This window comes from Typopeltis vanoorti, chromosome 1, assembly GCF_054136105.1.
Source record: "Typopeltis vanoorti isolate ZY-2024b chromosome 1, IOZ_Tvanoo_1.0, whole genome shotgun sequence".
NCBI classification, from domain to species: domain Eukaryota; kingdom Metazoa; phylum Arthropoda; class Arachnida; order Uropygi; family Thelyphonidae; genus Typopeltis; species Typopeltis vanoorti.
Window position 1 is genome coordinate 85,201,928 of NC_143549.1, and position 21,934 is coordinate 85,223,861.

General features: G+C 37.4%; 1 protein-coding gene across 3 annotated transcripts in view; it reads left to right on the plus strand.

The window, feature by feature from the left end:
* Dip-C (dipeptidase C) overlaps positions 1-21,934 on the plus strand; it is a 400,748-nt gene that overhangs the window by 97,058 nt on the left and 281,756 nt on the right. For all 3 annotated transcript variants that reach the window (XM_090391828.1, XM_090391835.1, XM_090391843.1), the window contains exon 5: positions 340-387. In XM_090391828.1, the coding sequence (XP_090247954.1) occupies positions 340-387 (48 nt within the window). The remainder of the gene's footprint in view (positions 1-339; positions 388-21,934) is intronic.

Consider the following 21,934-nt stretch of genomic DNA (forward strand, 5'->3'; position numbering starts at 1 on the left):
TTTTCAGGACTGGGGCAACTCGTATATAGAAGCTTATGACTTCACATCATTTGCCTTAGTATTATCACACCTGTAAGGATATGCGTTTTGCATTATGGGATACTAAGGCAAGTAATGTGAAGTCATAAGCTTCTATATATGAGTTGCCCCAGTCCTGAAAATAGTTCAGGCGCAAACTTCTTTGCTTACACTTGGATAAAGGATTAAACCAAGTATATAATTTCTTGGTATCTAATTTATATACTTTAAGTCATACCTTTTATTTTGTGTACATGCGAAAGAACATTTTATTTTGCTTTCTTTATCCTGCCTTTTCATAAAATACTTTTTTTGTTGTAGATTGCCAATATATTATCATCTTTGGAACCTGAAGTCCTCTTAGTCTTGGTAAGTATAAATAACTCTCTTTGATTATTTAGCAGGCAGAATATAGTTTTCATGTAGACAGACCAACATTTAAAATAATTTGTCATATTAAAGTATCAGAAATAAGATAAATAGTTAAATAAGAACTCTGTGTTGCAGAAGTTTGAAAATTGTGCCTTATCCATTTGATATCAAAGGAAATCTTTCTAACTTATTTGATGGTTACATCTTCAGTTGTATTTAAAATTCTTGAGGGGGTTCTTAAATACAACCTGTGTAAGCCTTTCAAGCCTACTCATTTCAAGACAGGCAAAATGTGTACCGACTTAAAGGTGGAACTTTTTTTTGATGGCACCTACATTGATATGCACAAGAACACTATGGAGATTGGATAGTTGTAAAAGAAATGTTTAAAATTAGTTAGTGGAGCTATTCAATTCCCAAAGGAGTCATTTACTATGAGTAGTACAGGAAATAAACTATAAAGGTATGTAAAACATTCTGTTATTACTAGAGTAATAATAACAGATTATTTAAGTATACTTAAAAGATTGCACTTTGTCTTCATGTTTCAGAATATTTTGGACTGAATCTTACAGTCTGTCTTAATTGTAAAAATAAAATTGAAACAAGACAGAATGTTTAACAGTAAACTAGCCATTTAAGATTTAATGCAGGTATTACATGCAAGAGAAGCCAATAATTTTAAAAAAATCTAGGGTAAATTTGGTGTTTTGTTTTTGTTGTATGTGTTGCTAGTCCTGATTTATGTTTTCTTTCATTCTAAACCTCCTTGAAGTGTTCCAGTCGACATATCTCACTCTGCCAGTCTGTTCTATGTAGTGTAGACCACAGTTGCAATATATATCCTACCTCCTAACCTTAACAAGTATGGCTGCATTAATCTGCCAAAAATTTGGGAGACTGTTGTCTTGAGATAAACTCCTACACAACAGTAATGCTTCTTTTATATAACATTAGAGGGTGCCAAATTAGGACTTAGATCTTTTGTCTGTTATAATTTGAATGTTTCACTTATTCACATGTGTAAACTGTAACATTGTTTTGCTCTGAGGATGCTGGTTTGAAATCCGTTGAAATATAAGCCAGTTAATAAACATCTTTTTAAAATTTAATTTTGTAGTAATGCTATTACTATTCCTTGTATCTAGGATACCTCAGAAAAAAATAGCCAGAACTTTTAAAGAAATATAAACTCTGCACTGCTTTCAATTCTTATTTGGCTTACATTCCTCATCTGTCCTCCAAAAGATCCCTTCTCTCTCTCTCTCTCTCTCTCTGTTCGAGGTGTTTTTTACAAGGTTCCTTGTTCTTGAAACTTGTTATAATATGGATAAACTGAAAGATCTGGCAACTTGAAAGACACAAGAAATACATCTACCACCACAGTTATGATCAGTTGAGTCTTTCTGACCATGTCTTAGATACTTTGCATAGAATGAAATGGAAAAAACAACCATGTTTCACTGCATCAAATACTTGCAAATATTTTTTACTACAGATTTTTAGCAGCAGATTTTTTTTTTTTTTTTTAAAAAAACCTAACTAAATAAATATGGTCATATCAAACTCCCAAGATTTGAGAAACATTAATTCCCGGGCCTCCTGCCAATCGGCAAGGCTAGCTAACAGCATCCATAGAGGATACTCCTCATAAGACTGGAATTTCTTTCACTTTTTGTTTTGTGTTTTGTGTATGTTATTACACTTTTTGGTATTGTATCCCAGATGATGTCCCTGTAAGATAGAAAAAATATCGGAAAGATTAAAGCCATTTAATTATTTCCGCTTTGCTGTATTCATTCAATTAAGCCTAATTATAAGTTTAACAACAATACTGTTACTAGCTTGCTGGGGGAGCATAAAATGCTTTTTATTTTCCCCTTTGTCTGTGTCGAGAAGCTTGATTGGGGGGGGGGGGTTGTAAGCCTTATGCTTGCACTTCGTGAACTATGGAGTTAGCTCTGTTCTGCTGAGAGCAGGATTGTCTTGGGTCTTTTATGTTTGTGATCGTCATGTTCACTATAACTGGAAGCTTGTCTGATTAGTGGGTTGGGATGAGAGTGTGCCTTGCTGAAGAACGTTTCTGCATGGTCATGAAGGAGAGAATGGATGATGTCTGGGCTTCCGATTTCTCTGTGGATCTGCATGTTTCTGATGAACCATGGGGCATCCAGTATCATCCGCAGGCACTTGTTTTGTGTCCTCTGTAGTTTCAGGATGTTAGATTTGGATGTGTGACTCCATGCTGGGGATGCATATGTGATTACTGGTCTTATTACCATCTGATATAGTAACAGCTTGTTGCATGTATCCAATTTGCTGTTACGGTTGATCAGGGGGATAGAGTTGGGCTATGGTTCTGGATGTCTTTGTGCCTATGAGCTTGATGTGGCTGTTGGAATTCAGCTTTTTGTCCAGCTGTACCCCAAGGTATTTGGTTTCTGTCTGCCATGGTATCTTTTTTCCGAGGAGTTGGATGTCATCTTGGATGAAGGCTTTGCATCTGGTGAATAGTACAGCTGAGCTTTTTGATGGGGTTTACTTGTATCCTCTGGTCCGAGAACCATTTCTCTAGCTTTGTGATGGTGTCCTGGAGACGACTGATTGCCAGGTGTGGGCAGAGAGATCTTGTCATTATGGCTGTGTCATCTGCATAAAGGGCTGTGATGGCAGTCCTCAGGTTCTGTGGAATGTCAGCCACGTAGATTGTGAAAAGTAAAGGAGCCAACAGGAATCCCCTGTGGTACTCCTGCTCTGATTTGCCACCTAGTTGAGATGGTGCCATTTATTTTTATCTGCATGGATCTGTCAGTGAGGCATGATTTTATTAGATGGGTAAGGTTTGTTGGCCTATGAGTTTGTAGAGTAATCCTTGATGCCATACCTTGTCAAAGGCCTTGGCAATATCCAGAAAGACTGCAGCTGTGTGAAGGTTCCAGTTGTATCCTTGAGCGATGTGCTCCACTAGTCAGTGTATTTGTTGCACTGTGCTGTGTACACGGCAGAAGCCAAATTGTTCGTTTGGAATTATTCCTAATTGGTCTGATTTTTCTTGAAGTCTTGAAAGGATGATTTTTTCAGCAATCTTTCCTAGGTTGGAAAGCAGGCTTATCGGATGGTAGCTTTTGCGGGAGTTGTGGATTGTTTCCTGGCTTTTTTATTGGTATGATGTCAGCTGTTTTCCATGCAGTAGGGAAGTGTTGTATCCTCAGTATTGCATTGGTTATGTTAACCAGGTGCACAATAGCCTTTCGAGGAAGTAGTTTGATGATTCTGTTTGTAATTCCATCTGGACCTGGAGCTTTTTTGTTGTTTGGCTGTTTTATGATGTTGGTTATTTCCATTGGAGTAGTGGGAGTGATGCTGTCAGGTTTGTCTGTGGTCTGTCTTAAGGTATGCTTGACCTGCTGGTGGACTTTATATATGTGGGTAATGTTTATGTTGTCATATGATGGACTGTATTGTTTTTCTGGGTTTTTCTGCTATTGCTTCTGCTTTTTCTGTATCAGTGTGCAGTATCATGTGCAGTTTGCATGTGGGGATAGAGGGTTGTGTTTAGTGTGCAGGATCTTCAGAAATTTCCATATTGTGTGATCTGGGTTGAGTGATGACAGTTTATTGTTCCATTCCTGTGGTTTTGAAATGCTTTTCTGACTTGGTTGTTCAAGTTGTTCAGTGATTTCTTCTCCTGTGGGGCTCTTGTGTTGTGGTATCTTTTCCTGGCTTTGTTTTTCGTTCTGATGAGGTCCATGATGTTTTCTGGGTGCCGTCTGGTTGGGTGGTTGGTTGTGGTTTTGGTGACTGCTTCTAGTGCTTTTTTGATTTGGTTTGTTAGATTTCTTACTGCTTCATCTATTTCTTCTTTTTTGTGGATGATGGATACAGGGCCAATATATTTTGGTAGGATTTTGGCTAGCTTATCTCATGATATGAAGGTGTGCTGGGGGACCAGTTGGTCTTGTGCCAAGTTTGATCAGGATTGGGTTGTGGTCAGATGATAGTTCATTGATTGTCTCTAGTTGGTATTGATAACTGATGTTTCTAAGGATAGCTATGTCAAGTACATCTGATCTGTCATGAGGGCTGTAATGAGTGTGCTCAGTGGGTCCTGCTATCACAACTGAGTTAAGTGTTGAATAGTTGTGTAGTATGCGTCCACTTCTGTTGTTGGTGGTGCTGAACCAGGCTGTGTGCTTGGCGTTTAAGTGTCCTGCTATGATGGTGGGGTCTGTGGTGCCAAGGGCAGCATCCAGGTCTGCTGTCAGTGAAGGTTTGCTTGGTGAGTTGTAGGCAGCATATATCTTGAGGCTTCCTGCATTGCTTGTGTGGACTTGTATTCCTGTAATTTCCAGGTTGGTAGTCTGTGGGTTGGATATAGCATTGTAGTGGAGGTACGGTTTGATATAGATGGCAGTGCCTCCCACTCTGGTGCTGAGTCTATTGGTTCAGTACATTGTGTATCCTCTCACTTTTGGGTTGTTAGAGGGTCTCAGGTAGGTCTCGTTGATTAGTATTATGTCAGTGTTGTATCTGAGTGCAAATTCCTGTAGTGCTAGTGTTTTGCTGGAGAAGCTGTTGGCATTCCATGCTGCAATTAGAAGCAAGTTGGGTTTTACTTTTGTTTTATTCATTGTTGAGTGCTGTCAGTATGGAATGGGTTCCTTGCAGGAATCTCTTTGGAGGATGCGTTGGGTTTGTTCTGCTGAATTCCTGCAGCATAGTGGCTATCGAGGCAGTCAGTATTGCTGTAATGTTGGAGCCTATTTGATTGCTGTGTATTGTGTCCTTTGGGCGGGCTGCTTCTGCATAGGTCTTGGTGGGAGGTTGAGCCCTTTCCTGACTTTTGTGGATAGGGTTTTGTTGGTTTGATGACTGGTCAGCTGAGATGCTTTGAGTGGTCCAGATTGGGGGAGGTTGGATGGATCTTGTAGTTCTGGGATTTCTGGGGTGGTGGTTGCATCCTTTGTAGTTTGCTGGGTGGGGACCTCCACAGTTGGCACATTTGGCTGGTGTGGTTCTTGGTATTGTGCATGTAATGGTTTGATGTTTCTCACCACACTTCAGGCATCTGAACTTCATAGTTTTTGGGCATGGCCAAACTTTTGGCAACAATGACATTGCCCTGCTGATACCCTTTTCCTGAGTGGGTTTGTTGTTATCTTTAGTCCACAGACTGCAGTTATGTTGTAAATTCGTCTTTGCATGTTCTGAATCTCAACTAATACTAATGGCATCGGTCGTTTATCGGATCTGAACATCCAGCTGACTTTGATTGGTGTCAGGCCCTGCTGGGTAAGGTCTGCCGCAATCTCCTCGGAGGTAATGCCTTCAGTGACACCTCGGAGTACAACCTTGAGATTTCTTTCGCTGCTTAGTGCAAAGGTATGGTATTGTAGTTTGTTGTTGTCCATCATTTTTGTTATCCCTCTGTAGTCTGTGATTGTAGTTGGTTGAATTTTTACTCCTTCATCGGTGTTTCTGGCCCAGGAGTAGTCAATGTTATGTTCTCTCAGGTTTTGAGCAACTGTGGTCCATTTTTCTTTTTCACGGAGAATTACCGGGGGGAACCTTTTCCTTTTTTTTCCGGCACTGTTTGTGAGGGTGTTTCGTTTTCCATATGATCATCCTCGGTTCTGTGTCTTTTACTCGTGTGTTCTTCTGTGAAGTCTGTCTGACTGTGGTTCTCAGGTAGGGAGACGATCGTGTTGTCGATCTCTTCAACTTCATCCTCGATATCTTTGGGTTTGTCAGGTTTTGTGTACAGGTTTAGAAAACCTGGCCATTCCATATCAAATTTTTTAAGTAATAATTTAAATAGGTTTAGTGCTTGATCTTTATTTAGATGCTGTAGAAGATCATTAAAGTTATCCATGTCCGTTCTGTTCGTTGATAAGTCTAGTAGGTGGTGATTGGGGATTTGCATATGAACGCAAGAAGAAATCCCGCAGTTCTAAAGACCTGCCAGCAGAAATTCTGTAGAGGATATCTCAGCTGCAAAGGACTGCCAGCAATATCGATCGAATAGCTAAATGCGCGAAGCAATAGCAATTATATTTCACAAAATGAAGAATGCTTACCTCTATATATCATTCAGAAATCCATAAATATCACACTAATCAAAACGCGAGAGTGATACATGAGCTGCCATTTTGTTCATTTCCATTATAAGTTTAAACCAGCACCTAAGCTTTAATACCTCCACATGCTTAGCAAAAATGTGAGGATTCAATTTTTGCTTGGACAATTGTAAATGATGGAAAGGTTTGTTGAATATGATTATAAATACATTGTCAGTGAAAGAGTTTAAGGAGCAGTATGATAGGCATTGTGTGAAAAGGTAAGAATAATGTATCCTCCAGGCACAGCATTAAATCATCAGACTGAAAGAAACTGTCCAAACTAAGTAATATAGGAAGGAGTGAGATATGGTGTCTACATTCTCCAGATGAATTGCTTCCTCTGTGATACTTGCTTGGTACCACTAAGTAGTAGATGATTTTCATTGCTTGATGTATTACTACCATTTTGCTCATTGTAGGTTTGAATTGGCCAAAAAAACCATGCTTGGATTCCAGAATAAAGAGACAGTTTATTTTTTCTTTCATCTCTTTCAACATAAACGATGTTTTCAGATTTATGTCAGACATGGAGAAACCTAACATTTCTCCTTTTTGAGGGTATGATTTTAAAAGAGTCTAGATAGTTCAAAAACAATTTAGTGAAAGTTATTGAAATATTTTTCTGGTTTTGTACTCAGCATCTTTGCAGCACAAATAATAACTAATATGTACAAGGCACTTATAAGGCATTGGAAACGATTCATATTGTAACTAAAACCAAATTACTGTTGTACCATGTTCAGATAACTATGAACTTATATGTTTCAATAAGGAATACCGTGAGTAGGCATATTTAAATAAATTATAATATCGGAATTAACTCACGTAAAATATTATTTATTAGTATAATTTTCGCCTGAGTATCACAGGCATCTTCATTACAAGGTTGACAAAGCTGACAAAGGAAAGGCTGTCATTATTCAAGATAGAAGAGAATATGAGAGAAAAATGTCTCTGCTACTCTGAGACTATTCAACTTACATGCCCACACATCGGATCCTACTAGTAGTCAATTAAAAAGACTTAATTCTCTTATAGATAATGTATCTTCATGGAATGAGGATCAAAAGAAAAAACTTAAAACCTTCTTTGGTTGTCCACTTAGATTGTATGTTCTTCCAAAAGTTCATAAACCAGGTATTCCATTAAGACCAGTTGTAGACTGTATAAGTTGTCCACCTTATAAAATTTCAAAAAATTTTTATCAAACTTACTCACTTCTTCAACTAGAAGAACTGCTACTTATATAAAAAATATTTTGGATTTCAAAAATAAAACTTGGGATCTTCATTTGATGAACACTTTGGATATTATGATTAGTTTAGGTGTTGTTTCATTATTTACTAATGTTCCTTTATCTGACAGCATTGAATTACTATGGCCAAAATTTCCTTCAAACATTGTTAAAATATTTGATTTTGTAATACATTCTGGTTATTTTTACTTTAAAAACAAGTTATATATTAGGCACAGGAATGGGGATGCGAGTTCAACGTTGCAAAATGTAAGGTTTTAAAATTTGAAAAACAAAGATGGGATGTAGAATTTATGCTTGGTGGAGATATATTGTCGGAGGTGGAAGAAATAAGAGATCTTGGGGTAATAGTGGGTAAGGATCTGAAATTTAGAGGACACATTGTCAAAATCGTGAAGACAACACAAAAACTTCTGGGAATGATGTGGAGGACACTGACTTGTAGAAATAGGGAGATTCTTGTTCCATTGTGTAAGGCTTTGATTAGGCCACACATGGACTATTGTGCCCAGATTTGGTCAACTGGTTTTCAAAAGGATAAAGAGATGTTGGAAAGAGTCTAGAGGCAACTGACTAAGGTAGTTTCTGACCTCTGGAATGTCGAATATGAGGAAAGATTGAGAAGATGCCATTTACAGAGTCTAGTGGATAGGAGGAAGAGGGTCAATATGATAGAGACCTACAAGTTAGTAAAGGGTTGTTATAGGATCAATGTCAGAGAGTTTCTACAGAAAAACAGTGGGAGATCAGGGGAGAACCAGAGGTCATCCCTGGAAACTGTATAAAGAGTGAGCAGGGGAGTGAGAAGCAGGTTTTTTGCATGCAGAGTTGTGAATGATTGGAATGCCTTGTCTGAAAGTGTGGTGTCTGCAAAGAATTTGAGTGTGTTTAAAGCGTGGTTATGATGAGCTGTGTGTGTATATGATAAAAAGACCTCCTAGATGAGTCTTTGACTCCATGGGGTCTTGGGTAGTAGTAGTAATAATAATAATATCAACAAATCGAAGGAACAGCAATGTGCAATCCTATTTCTCCTGCTATCGCCAACTTCTTTATGGAGCACTTTGAACAAAATATTTTCGACAACATTTCATCTAGACCTACTCGCTGGTTCAGATATGTAGATGACATTTTTGCTATCTGGAATGGCTCTTCTTTTGAATTACAACAGTTTCTCTCGAAATTAAATGCACTTCATCCAAGGATCCAATTCACCCTAGAGGAAGAAGTAAATAAGCAGTTAGCCTTTTTAGATCTTTTAATTCTTCACCAACCAGATGGTAACTAACCTACATTTCTCAGTTTTTAGGAAGAAGAAGACTCATATAGGCCATTATATCCATGCTGAATCTCACCACATCCCACTCAAAAGGCTGGAACTATTAAAACACTGATTCATCAGGCCCACTCCTTATGTTCTCCCGATAAGCTATTACAAAAAGAATTGCAACATATTATTTCCACTTTTTTATCTAATGGTTATAAGAATTCTTTCATCAAAAGAGCTTTAATCAGTTTTCTTATCCCTACCTCTCCAAATACAGAAGAAATAACTCATATTCCTATCCCTTACATGCAAGGCATTAGTGAACGCATAGCAAAAGTTTTAAGACCACTAAATATTTTTGTTGCCTTTTGCCCCATCAGAAAAATCTCCACCTTTCTCACTTCTCCAAAGGACAAGCTTCCACATCTCAATTATTCAGGTGTCTACCAGAATCCTTGCTCCTGTGGGTTATCTTATTTCAGACAAACAGGATGATCTGCTTTTATTTGGCTAGAAGAACATAAGTCTTATATTCAATACCTTGAACCTGAACAGTCTGGACTTGCAGAGCATGCCATCAACACTAGACATAGAGTTCATTGGAACTCTATGTCTAGTGTTGAAACAAGAGTCCTTCACAAAAGTCAGTTCCTCATAGAACGGCTTTATAAAGAAACATGCAAAACTTCATGTTTCTTTATAAAGAAACATATCTTTATAAAGAAATGTTTTCTGCTATCATCCCTTTGTGGAAGATAGTACTTTTTAAATCAGCTAATCTTTCCTAACTTTTTAAAATTATATATATATATATATATATATTTTTTTTTATGAAAAAAATATGAATGACTAGAACCGAGATTTAATTAAAAAGGTTTTAATATAAACACACTACTAGTTTCAGCCTGTAACAGCCTTCTTCAGGTGACATTATAAAAGAAAAAACACTAAACATTGAGGGTTAAAAGACTATGAACAACATAGACAGTCTTTATACATAATTAGCATGAAAACGTTGTAGTTGTATTTGAAGCTGTTCTTTCATTTGTTGCATTGTTGGCAGAGTGCGTGCTTGTTGCATCACGTGAACGCCAGTACATGATTACAGCTGAATGACTATCTGGGAGTTTGTAGCTTAAGTTGTTATTTAGATGAACAGGATTGAAGATGATTTCTCTCGATTCCACAATTTTTCTCTCTATTTCGTCACTGCAACGGAAGATGTTTGTAGATTTTTCCCAGCAGACTTTGTGACTTTGGTTATCATCATTAGGATTAGCCGAGAAAAGGATATGACTTGATAATGCACTTGCTTGCTGTCTCTTGTAAGTAATGTCTCTCATGTGTTCTTCCATACACATTTCGACAGATTTGTCTGTCTGCCCGAAATAAGGAATATCACAGTCACATAATATTTTATATACGCCAGGGTATTTTGAGCTGATGATGACAAGGTTTTGGGTGGCTAATTAAGGAATGGATCTTTGGAAGTGGAGTGAACAAGGTTCTGATATTGTATTTTTTTAGAACTTTTGCTAATTTATGTGAAACAGTACTTATGTAAGGAATAGATATATTGCTTTTGAATCTATTTGTTTCTTCTGAGTGATGTCTAGGAGGATTAAGAAGGAATTTGTTAATGATTTTTTTGGAATATCCATTAACTTCGAAAGAAGTTTTCAGATGGTTTATTTCTGTAAGCAGTTCATTTGGATCATCAAGAAGAGAACGGGCTCTATATCCCAAGGTGGAAATTATTCCAAGAGGAGGGAAATGATGGGACTGACTGTGCAGATATCTGTTGGTATGTGTGGGTTTTCTATATATCGATATTTTTAGTTTACCAGAAGAGCGAGTCAGTTTGACATCAAGAAAAGGCAAGGAATTATCCGTTTCAAGCTCAGCAGTAAACTTAATACTTTGATGTCGGCTATTGAGATGTTCGAGGAAAACCATAAGGGATTCATGTCCATGGCTCCAAACAATGAAGACGTCATCCACATAACGTTTCCAAACTTTAGGTGTTAAAATAAAGGAAGAGATAGCTTTGGTTTCAAAATCTTCTAAGTAAATATTTGCAAGAACCGGAGATAAAGGATTACCCATAGCCAGTCCATGATTTTGTTTGTATATATTATCTTGAAATTTGAAGTAACCGGACCTGATGCAATGTGTAAGGAAGGCTAACATTTTTTTGGATAACTTGTCCTTGAGTAATGTTAGGACTTCATCTGTTGGGACATTAGTGAACAAAGAAGTTATGTCCAAGCTAGCCATGATGTCATTTTGATCAACTGTAATATCCTTGATGTATGTAACAAATTCTGTAGTGTTCTTGATAAAGGATGGTGATTTCCCTGAAAAACTTTTGAGGTATTTGGCAAGGTATTTTGAAAGATTGTATGTAGGAGAATCGATACCTTCTACAATTGGGCGTAATGGGGTGTTCTCTTTATGGATTTTAGGAATACCATATATGCGAGGAATTAACGGATGGAGAGAGCGTAGAGATAAGCGGACGTTTCGGGATAATTCAGTTGTTGTTTTTAATAAGTTGTTTGTACGATTTTGAAGTTCATGAGTTGGATCTCTCTCAAGTATTGAGTAGGTATCATTATGTAGTAATTCAATCATTTTATTCTTGTAAAATGTAAGCTGCTTCTTCTCTCCCTCCACAAGATGCAAACCTTCTACGTATTGAATCAATCTTTATTATCAATAACGCAAAACCACCTGCAGACAACATTACTTCAACTGAACGCAAAGCTATTAAAAGTTTAAAAAACAACAGAGATATAATCATCCTCCCTACAGATAAAGGAAATGCAACAGTCATCCTGAACTCCGAAGATTACAGGAATAAAATGATTGAATTACTAAATAATGATACCTACTCAATACTTGAGAGAGATCCAACTCATGAACTTCAAAATCGTACAAACAACTTATTAAAAACAACAACTGAATTATCCCGAAACGTCCACTTATCTCTACGCTCTCTCCATCCGTTAATTCCTCGCATATATGGTGTTCCTAAAATCCATAAAGAGAACACCCCATTACGCCCAATTGTAGAAGGTATCGATTCTCCTACATACAATCTTTCAAAATACCTTGCCAAATACCTCAAAAGTTTTTCAGGGAAATCACCATCCTTTATCAAGAACACTACAGAATTTGTTACATACATCAAGGATATTACAGTTGATGAAAATGACATCATGGCTAGCTTGGACATAACTTCTTTGTTCACTAATGTCCCAACAGATGAAGTCCTAACATTACTCAAGGACAAGTTATCCAAAAAAATGTTAGCCTTCCTTACACATTGCATCAGGTCCGGTTACTTCAAATTTCAAGATAATATATACAAACAAAATCATGGACTGGCTATGGATAATCCTTTATCTCCGGTTCTTGCAAATATTTACTTGGAAGATTTTGAAACCAAGGCTATCTCTTCCTTTATTTTAACATCTAAAGTTTGGAAACGTTATGTGGATGACGTCTTCATTGTTTGGAGCCATGGACATGAATCCCTTATGGCTTTCCTCGAACATCTCAATAGCCGACATCAAAATATTAAGTTTACTGCTGAGCTTGAAACGGATAATTCCTTGCCTTTTCTTGATGTCAAACTGACTCGCTCTTCTGGTAAACTAAAAATATCGATATATAGAAAACCCACACATACCAACAGATATCTGCACAGTCAGTCCCATCATTTCCCTCCTCTTGGAATAATTTCCACCTTGGGACATAGAGCCCGTTCTCTTCTTGATGATCCAAATGAACTGCTTACAGAAATAAACCATCTGAAAACTTCTTTCGAAGTTAATGGATATTCCAAGAAAATCATTAACAAATTCCTTCTTAATCCTCCTAGATATCACTCAGAAGAAACAAATAGATTCAAAAGCAATATATCTATTCCTTACATAAGTACTGTTCACATAAATTAGCAAAAATTCTAAAAAAATACAATATCAGAACCTTGTTCACTCCACTTCCAAAGATCCGTTCCTTAATTAGCCACCCAAAACCTTGTCATCATCAACTCAAATACCCTGGCGTATATAAAATATTATGTGACTGCGATATTCCTTATTTCGGGCAGACAGACAAATCTGTCGAAATGCGTATGGAAGAACACATGAGAGACATTACTTACAAGAGACAGCGAGCAAGTGCATTATCAAGTCATATCCTTTTCTCGGCTAATCCTAATGATGATAACCAAAGTCACAAAGTCTGCTGGGAAAAATCTACAAACATCTTCCGTTGCAGTGACGAAATAGAGAGAAAAATTGTGGAATCGAGAGAAATCATCTTCAATCCTGTTCATCTAAATAACAACTTAAGCTACAACCTCCCAGATAGTCATTCAGCTGTAATCGTGTACTGGCGTTCACGTGATGCAGCAAGCACGCACTCTGCCAACAATGCAACAAATGAAAGAACAGCTTCAAATACAACTACAACATTTTCATGCTAATTATGTATAAAGACTGTCTATGTTGTTCATAGTCTTTTAACCCTCAATGTTTAGTGTTTTTTCTTTTATAATGTCACCTGATGAAGGCTGTTACAGGCCGAAACTAGTAGTGTGTTTATATTAAAACCTTTTTAATTAAATCTCGGTTCCAGTCATTCAAATTTTTTTCATAAAACTATGTATGTTAACCGAGTCAATGATCATTCTGCCATATATATATATATATATATATATATTATTTAATTAATATTTATTTATATTTATTATTTTTTTTTAATAGGACATTTAATGAATGCAAGATAACTAAAGACTTTTTTTAGTTATCTTGCATTCACTACTTAGGTGGTGCCTTTTGGAATTGTCAGGTATTGTTCAACCTTGTACTGAAGATGCATGTGATACTTGGGCAAAAATTATACTAATAAATAATATTTTATGTCAGTTAATTCCGGTATTATAATTTATTTAACTACGAACTTAATTTGGAGAGGTCATGCTACCTGATCTTAGAATTTTCTTCTGTTGGTCTTGTTAGTACTGTGAAGCACTAGTATTGACTACTCATCTCAGTTTTGCAGTTGCACGCTGCCTAATTTAGATATCTGGTAAGATCATTGTCATCAGAACAGATAGCTCTGGCTCTTTGAGTTACTGTTTTTAGGATACCATATTGTTGAACTAGATGATGCTGTGATTCTCTGTGAATATCTTCCAGAGTGTGTGTGTGTGTGTAGTTTTTTTTTTTTTTTTTAGCTATTTAGGAGGCATGCTAAATAGCTAAAATAGCTAAATATTTAGGAGGCATGCTAAATAGCTAAATAGCTATTTAGCTATTTAGGAGGCATGTGACTAGTGTATCCAGGAAAACCAGATAGTTATTAGATGGTGACTGTTTAAATGTATCTAATGTGTCTCAGCAATATAGCCAATAGCAAACACATCATAAACATAACACAGCCAAACCACTGGTTCGAGAATGGCTGTTGTGCTTGGTTCTGTTTTGTTCTATGTAGAAATTGGCCAAAGTGAGGAGGCCATGGCTGCTCCATCTAGTTGTTTGTATATTTTTCCTTTCCATGTGAAATAACCAGCATGTACTGCAAATTTGAATAATTGAAATATTTTTAATATTGGGGGGGGGGGATGCAGCTAACAAATAAAGTTCTTGGTTAATAGTACATTAGTGATCATTACAAGAGGATTGTGTCATTGAAAATTGTCATCAGCAGCCTTAACAGAGTTTTCAGTACATTAAGTCAAGATTATAACTTTGCCATTACACGTAGGCAAAATCCAAAAGTGGAAATAATCATGTCTGCTGAATGTGAAATATACAGCCTACTTCCTGTTATAACCAGCAGTGTTCATTTGGATATACTTAACATCCTAACCAAATCCAAACCTCCCAAAAACAATATCTACTAAAAGAAATCAGTTACCTTAAAAGAGCTATACAATAACAACAATATTGTGATAACCAAAGCTGAAAGGTAACACTGCTGTGATAATGAATGAAACAGAATATGAAAACAAAATGCATGTTCTCTTTCAAGATTATTCTACATACAGAATCACAGATTTGTGATACTGCTAATATACAAAAGAATAAAGTTCATAAATTACTGAAAAAAAAGTCACTGCCTATCCTAAAGAAACTATTAACAAACTCAAGCCTTTTCATGAAAAGCCACCCAGAATATATGGAGCACCAAAAATTCACAAATAAGATACACCATGACATTTAATATTGTTGATAGTATAAACAATCCTATATACAAATTTGCTGTTTTTTTTTTTTTTTAGCTAAATTATTACCAGATATTTCTTCCTTGTTTGTTTAAAAAAAAAAAATTCTGTTCATCTAAAAAATATATTAAAAAAAAGCATATTTTAAAAAGTTCAGACATAATGACTAGTTTTGATATTACTTCACTACACTATTCACAAACATGTCATTAACTGAGACCTCTGATTTGTTGTAGTCACATTTCCTTTGGATATTTGAATTATTTAAATTCACAGTACATCCTGGTTATTTCACATGGAAAGGAAAGCTATACAAACAACTAGATGGGACAGCCATGGGTTCTCCTTTTTGGCTACTGCATAGACCACTTAGAGAACTAAGCAGTCAACACAGCCACTCTCAAACTTTGGCTCTTCTATGCTGATGACGTGTTTGCTATTGGTCACATTTTCCAGACACATTGGTTATATTTTTGGTGCATTTAAATAGCCGACACCTGAAGTCCACTTCACAATGGAAAATGAATTTTGTCTACCCTTCCTAGATACACTAATCCCATGCCTTCCAGATGGCTCATTATCTTTTTCTATTTATAGAAAACCTATACATACTGGAAGATATTTGCACCAACAATCACACCATCCAGGTCAACAGCATGGTATCCTTAAAACACTAACTCCAGAATCATGGCTGTTTGTTCTGATGATAATGTTCTAATGATAATGAACTCACCTACCTTTGCCACACTTTTATAGCCAATGGTTATAATCCCTAAATAATAGAAAAAAATACCAAATGTTCTCCTCAAATCCCCTGCCTCACCTATTACAATAGATGACATGAAACTTACTATCTTGTATATTCAGAGCACATTGAAATGCTTAATAAATATCAGCTTCTCACCACATTTAAACCATATATTAAGTTGACAACCCTTATCGTTCAATGAAGCCTTATCTTTCACTTAACCATTATATTTCACTTTCTCTCTCCCTCCCCCTTTGTCACATTCAGGAGTATATGAAATGCCATGTACTTATGACCTGGCTTATTATAGGGAGATATGGAAGATCTGTTGACATATGCCTTGAAGAACTTAATAAATACATTCAGCACCATTGTCATGACAAGTTGGTACTAGCAGACTATACCTTGGATACTCCTTCACACAGGATTAGATGAAAAAAAACAAAAGTGCTACACAGAAGTCATGTCAACACTGTTTCTGGAATCAGCAGAAACTTTAAAACATTCTCCAAATCTCAACAAGTATGGCTATATCAGTTTTTCAAAAATCTAGGAGACAGTCATTTTAAAATCAAATTAATACTTGTTAAACTCTCTATTTATTCAATTTTATTTAATTCAATTTAACTTTAGTTCTTTGTGTTGTCTGTTACAATTTTAAACTGCTCTCACGGTTAACTAATTGTTTCTGTTTATGTACTGTGACAAACTGTGTTTGTGCTCTGAAAACTAACAAAATAACAGCAAATAAGTAAATAAATATGAATTATTTTCTTATTATTAAATTAAACATGAACTGTCAACACAGCCTTTCTGTTGTTTTAATTATCCCATAATGTAAAGCAGCTTCCTTTTGAAAATGCGTAATGCTATGTATTGGGGAGAGTTCATTACACTGACCAGTTTCAACCTTTACTTCTGCATTAATTCAACCGTAGTATCATCTGGGTCTGACTCCCACTGAATGAGACCTCAATAATGGTTTAAACTGGTCTAGGTAGTGAATCTTCCTTAATGCACAGCATTTTGCACTTCCAAAAGAAAGGCTGCTTTGCATTATTGAATATTATTATTATTATTATTATTATTATTATTACGGGCAACTCCAAGGAGTCCTTAGACTCATCGAGGGAGGCCCTAACATCATGTCAAGAACAACTATTCAACATTCACACAGTATTTATCATACTTCGCCTTGAACTCATTCACAGTCATGGCATGCCCACAACAGACTCTAGCAGCTTATTCCATTCGTTCACCACTCTCAAAATAAAAAACATAGCTCTAACACCCTTGCTAACCACACTCTTGCCCAGTTTCCATGGATGGCTCCTAGTCCTCCCACCACCACCAGTCACGTTCCCAAAAATATCCTCTGAATTAATCTTATAGAAACCCCTTCAGTAATTTGAATGTCTCAATCATATCCCCCCCCCTTTTCTGCCTATCAACCAATTTCTGCAACCCACAAATCTTCAACCTGTTCTCATAAGATTCATTCCATAGACCTGCTGTCAGCTTAGTCACTTACCTTTGGATCCTCTCCACCTCCTCCCTATCAAGAAGAAACCCTGGTGCCCAAATCTGGGCACAGTAGTCAAGATGGGGTATTATCAAGGCTTGATATAGAGGAACAATAACTTGCTTGTCTCTGCTCATCAAAGTATTCTTCAGTAACCAAGTGATTTGATGAACTGATTAACCACTTTTGCAATGTGCCCCCCCCCCACCCCAAACTTCAACTCCCTATCCACCAACACTCCCAAATCCCTTGCCTTGTCAATCTCCTGGAATACTGTTCCACCAATGTGGTATACTGCTGCTAATCTTTTCACCCCAAAATGCATAACCTTACATTTTCCTTAGCCCAGTTTTCCAAACTATCCAAATCATCCTGCAAAATTTTGACATCTTGTGCATTCACTATTACTCTACCCAACTTTGCATCATCAGCAAACAAATGAACAGTTCCTCTCAGATCCTTTCCTATATTGTTAATGAACAAATTAAATAGTAGTGGTCCAAGAACAGAACCCTGTAGCACACCACTAGTCACAGGCTGTCTTTTAGACTTTACTCCTGAATAAACTACTCTCTGATATCTCTCCATCAACCACCCTCCTATCCATCTCACCAACCCTATATCCATCCCCATATGCTGCAGTTTACTAATTAGAATTCCATGTGGTATCCTGTCACTGTAAACGTTCACTCTTAGGTTCAACCTAAGGGTGAACTGTTTCTGAAGATTACAACTACATATCCAGATGAATCAGCTTGTGCTTGAGGGAAGCTCTTTTAGTGAAGAAATGAAGTTGCAAATTTGAATGTCTTTTAAAGTCTCAAAAACATCATCAAGATGATTTCAGGCAGGGAAGAATTATCGGAAAGCTTGAAAAAGGCTGCAGAACTACTGATATTGCCAGACTTCGGAATCTCACATAGCATTGTATCCAGGTTCTGGGCAGCATTTCAAGCCAATGGAATATTATTATTATTATTATTATTATTATTACCCCAAGACCTCATGGAGTCAAAGACTTATCTGGGAGGTCCTTTTATCACACACATACACACGAGATGTTTGCTAAGAGGTCACCTTCGCTCTACCATGGAGCATGAAGACAGATTTTTGGTTATAACGGCAAAATGTAAATGATGTACTATGGCAGGTCAGCTTGCAAGTCAGCTCCATTCAATCACAGGTATACGGATATATATTGATAAACCGTGTCAAGACATCTGCGACGAAGTAGGCCTATATGCCTAAAGGCTTGTAGTCTGCATCTCCTTATCCACAGCTCATTTTAGAACAGAACATGTTTTCATTGGTGTTGTATCCATAAAAATTGGACAAGATGCCAATGGGCTAATGTATTCTTTACAGATGAAGACAGATTTTTCGTTATAACAGCAAATAGTAAATGATGTACCATGGCTGTCAGCTTGCAAGTCGGCTCCATTGAATCATAGGTATGCAAATACTTTGATAAATTGTTGCAAGATATCTGTGACAAGTAGGCCTATATTAAAGGTGTGCTAGAGGATAGAATGCACAAGGTATGTTTTTCCAGGCGGTAAAATGAGTAGAGTGATTGAGGCATCGGATATGAGGCGGGAGCGAGCAAAAGAGTTAATAGTATTAATTGGTACAAATGATTTGAGGGAGAACAAAGAGCATATCAGAATGTATATCAGGAGGCTGCTTGGAAGGATAAAAGAGAATAGTGTGACAGGAAGGGTAGTCAGTGTGTTGCCTAGGTATGACTGTGGTGAAATGAAGCGGAGAGTAAGGATTATGAATGATATTCTGGCTGAAATGTGTGAGGAGATGGGAGTACAGTTTGTTAATGTGTGGAATGAGTTTGAGGGACAAAGTGAACTGTATGGGAGCGATGGACTGCATTTGAGTGGTTATGGTGTGAGTCGCTTGGAGAGACTGCTACTGGAAGGTAGAGAAGTGAATAGAGAGAATGAATCAGATTGAGAGGGGAGTGATGTGGAAGAGCAGGAGAGTAAGACAGGAGAGATTGAAAAAGTGGAAATGAATGGGGAAGTGAGTGGTATGAGTATAGAAAATGAGAGAATGGGTGTGCAAGAGACTCAGGGAAACGGGGAGGCTCAGGGTGGACTGGGGTACACAGTGTGAGAAAGGTGGATGCTCCAAGAGGAGGGGAGAGCATTTGTAGGCAGGAAAGGAATGGGATGACCAGGGATCAAGAGGAAACTTGGAATTGAAAAGGGTTCTAAAATGAAGAAGCAGAAAGGGAAATGGCCCCAGTCTAGCATGGAGAGATCACATCGAGTGAGTGGTATCAGTGGAACTAGCTGTAGATCCAGAAATGAGCTGTTGTGTTTGTATACCAATGCTAGAAGTATAAGAAACAAGACAGATGAAATGGTTGCACTAATTGCGTCTGTTCACCCAAAGATTTTCGGAATAAGTGAGACATGGTTAGATGAGGACGACATCCTGACAGGAATAGAAATGGAAGGGTATGATGTGTTTTGTGAGGATAGAAGGGGTTAAAAAGGGAGGGGGAGTGCTATTGATGATAGAGAAAGAGGTATGTCCATACAAAGTACAGATTCAAGAGGGAAATAGGGCCAGTGGTTTTGAGGCAGTATGGTGTGAGATAGAGGCGAATAGAATCAAATACTTGGTGGGATGTTGTTATAGATCTGGTAATGTGGATGGTCATGATAGTGAAATGTATAGTCAAATTATTCAAGCAAATAAGAAAATAGTGATCATTATGGGTGATTTTAATTATGGCAATATAGACTGGAATGATGAGATAGCAACTGGAAGTAAAGAAAGTGAGTTTTTGAGGAGTAACTACCTCAGACAGTATGTAACAGAGGGCACACGTGGATTGAGGGTCTTGGATTTGGTCATCTCATCAGAGGATGTAATTATAAATGAGGTATCAAATCATCCACCAATCGGTGAGAGTGACCATGAGGTGATTACCTAGGTGGTTGCCAACAGTGCAAGGACCTCTGTGAGAAAAGGGTATATGTAGAACTACAGGGGGGCGGGAGATTATGAAGAGCTCAGGAGACAGCTTGCAGCTGTAGTGTGGAATGAGGAGTTAGCTGGAAAGGAGATCAATGCAGCTTGGAGGATTTTCAGAAACTATCTAGTAGATGCAATGTCTAAATGTATTCCAAGGGTGAGAAGGTTAAATAAGGTAGGTGTGAGATGGATGAATAAAGAGATTAAACATGCGATACAGAGAAAAAGGGCATTGTGGAGGCAGCATAAGAGAAGTGGAAATAACCAATTTCATGAGGTCTACAAACATCAGGCAAGGAGGGTGACTTGGTTGGTGAGAGTAGCTAAAGAGAGGTATGAACAGCAGTTAGCAAATGAAGCCAAAAAGAATCCTAGAAGTTCTTTCGATATGTAGACAGCAAAAGAAAGAATGATTATGGAATGATGACATTGATTGGAGAAAATGGTATAAAGACAGCTGTTGCAGAATGTGTGGTGGAGATACTTAATGAGCAGTTCATAAAGATCTTTCAATCTTGTGAATGTCACTTCATGGAGAGATTGAGAGCAATTGATGATAATGATGTGGAGGAGAGACTGACTGTAAGTGAGCAAGAGGTGTTTGGGGAGTTGAGTAAACTGGATGTAAATAAGGCTGTGAGACTTGATAATATATCGCCGCATATTCTGAAGGAATGTGCCTGGGAGTTGACACCTGCCTTGACATATTTGTTTAATACGAATCTTGCATTTGGTCAAGTTCCTAAAGAGTGGAAGGAGGGCAAGGTTGTGCCACTTCATAAAGGAGGTGATCGAACTCGAGCATCAAACTTAACCACAACACCTGACACACAGATAGTGTGTCAGGTGTTGTGGTTAAGTTGTGGAGAAGCTTGTGAGAACTAGGATCCAGAGTTGGGTTGACAACAATGGTATTATCTTTGATGGACTGCATGGATTTGCTAAATGGAGGTCATGTTTTAGTAATCTGCTAACTTATTACAATAAAGCTGCTTCCTTGGACAGAGGAGAAGGATACACAGTAATATACTTGGATTTTGCAAAGGCTTTTGATAAATTACCTCATGATAAATTGATAGTCAAACTGGAGCGGATGGGATTGGATATTAGATTGATGCATTGGATTGGAGATTGGCTGTCTGATAGGTATCAACAAGTTGTGTATGGGGGGAGCGATGTCGAGGAAAAGGAAAGTCACTAGTGGAGTGCCTCAGGGATCTGTTTTAGGGCCTTTACTGTTTAACTTGTATGTTAACGATATAGGTGAAGATTTGGATGAAGATATTCAGTTGTTTGCAGATGATGCAAAGTTGGGACAAACCATGAAGAGTTGTGAGGATGTTGTGACCTTGTAGAAAGACTTGAATAAATTGAGTGATTGGGCATGGAAATGGG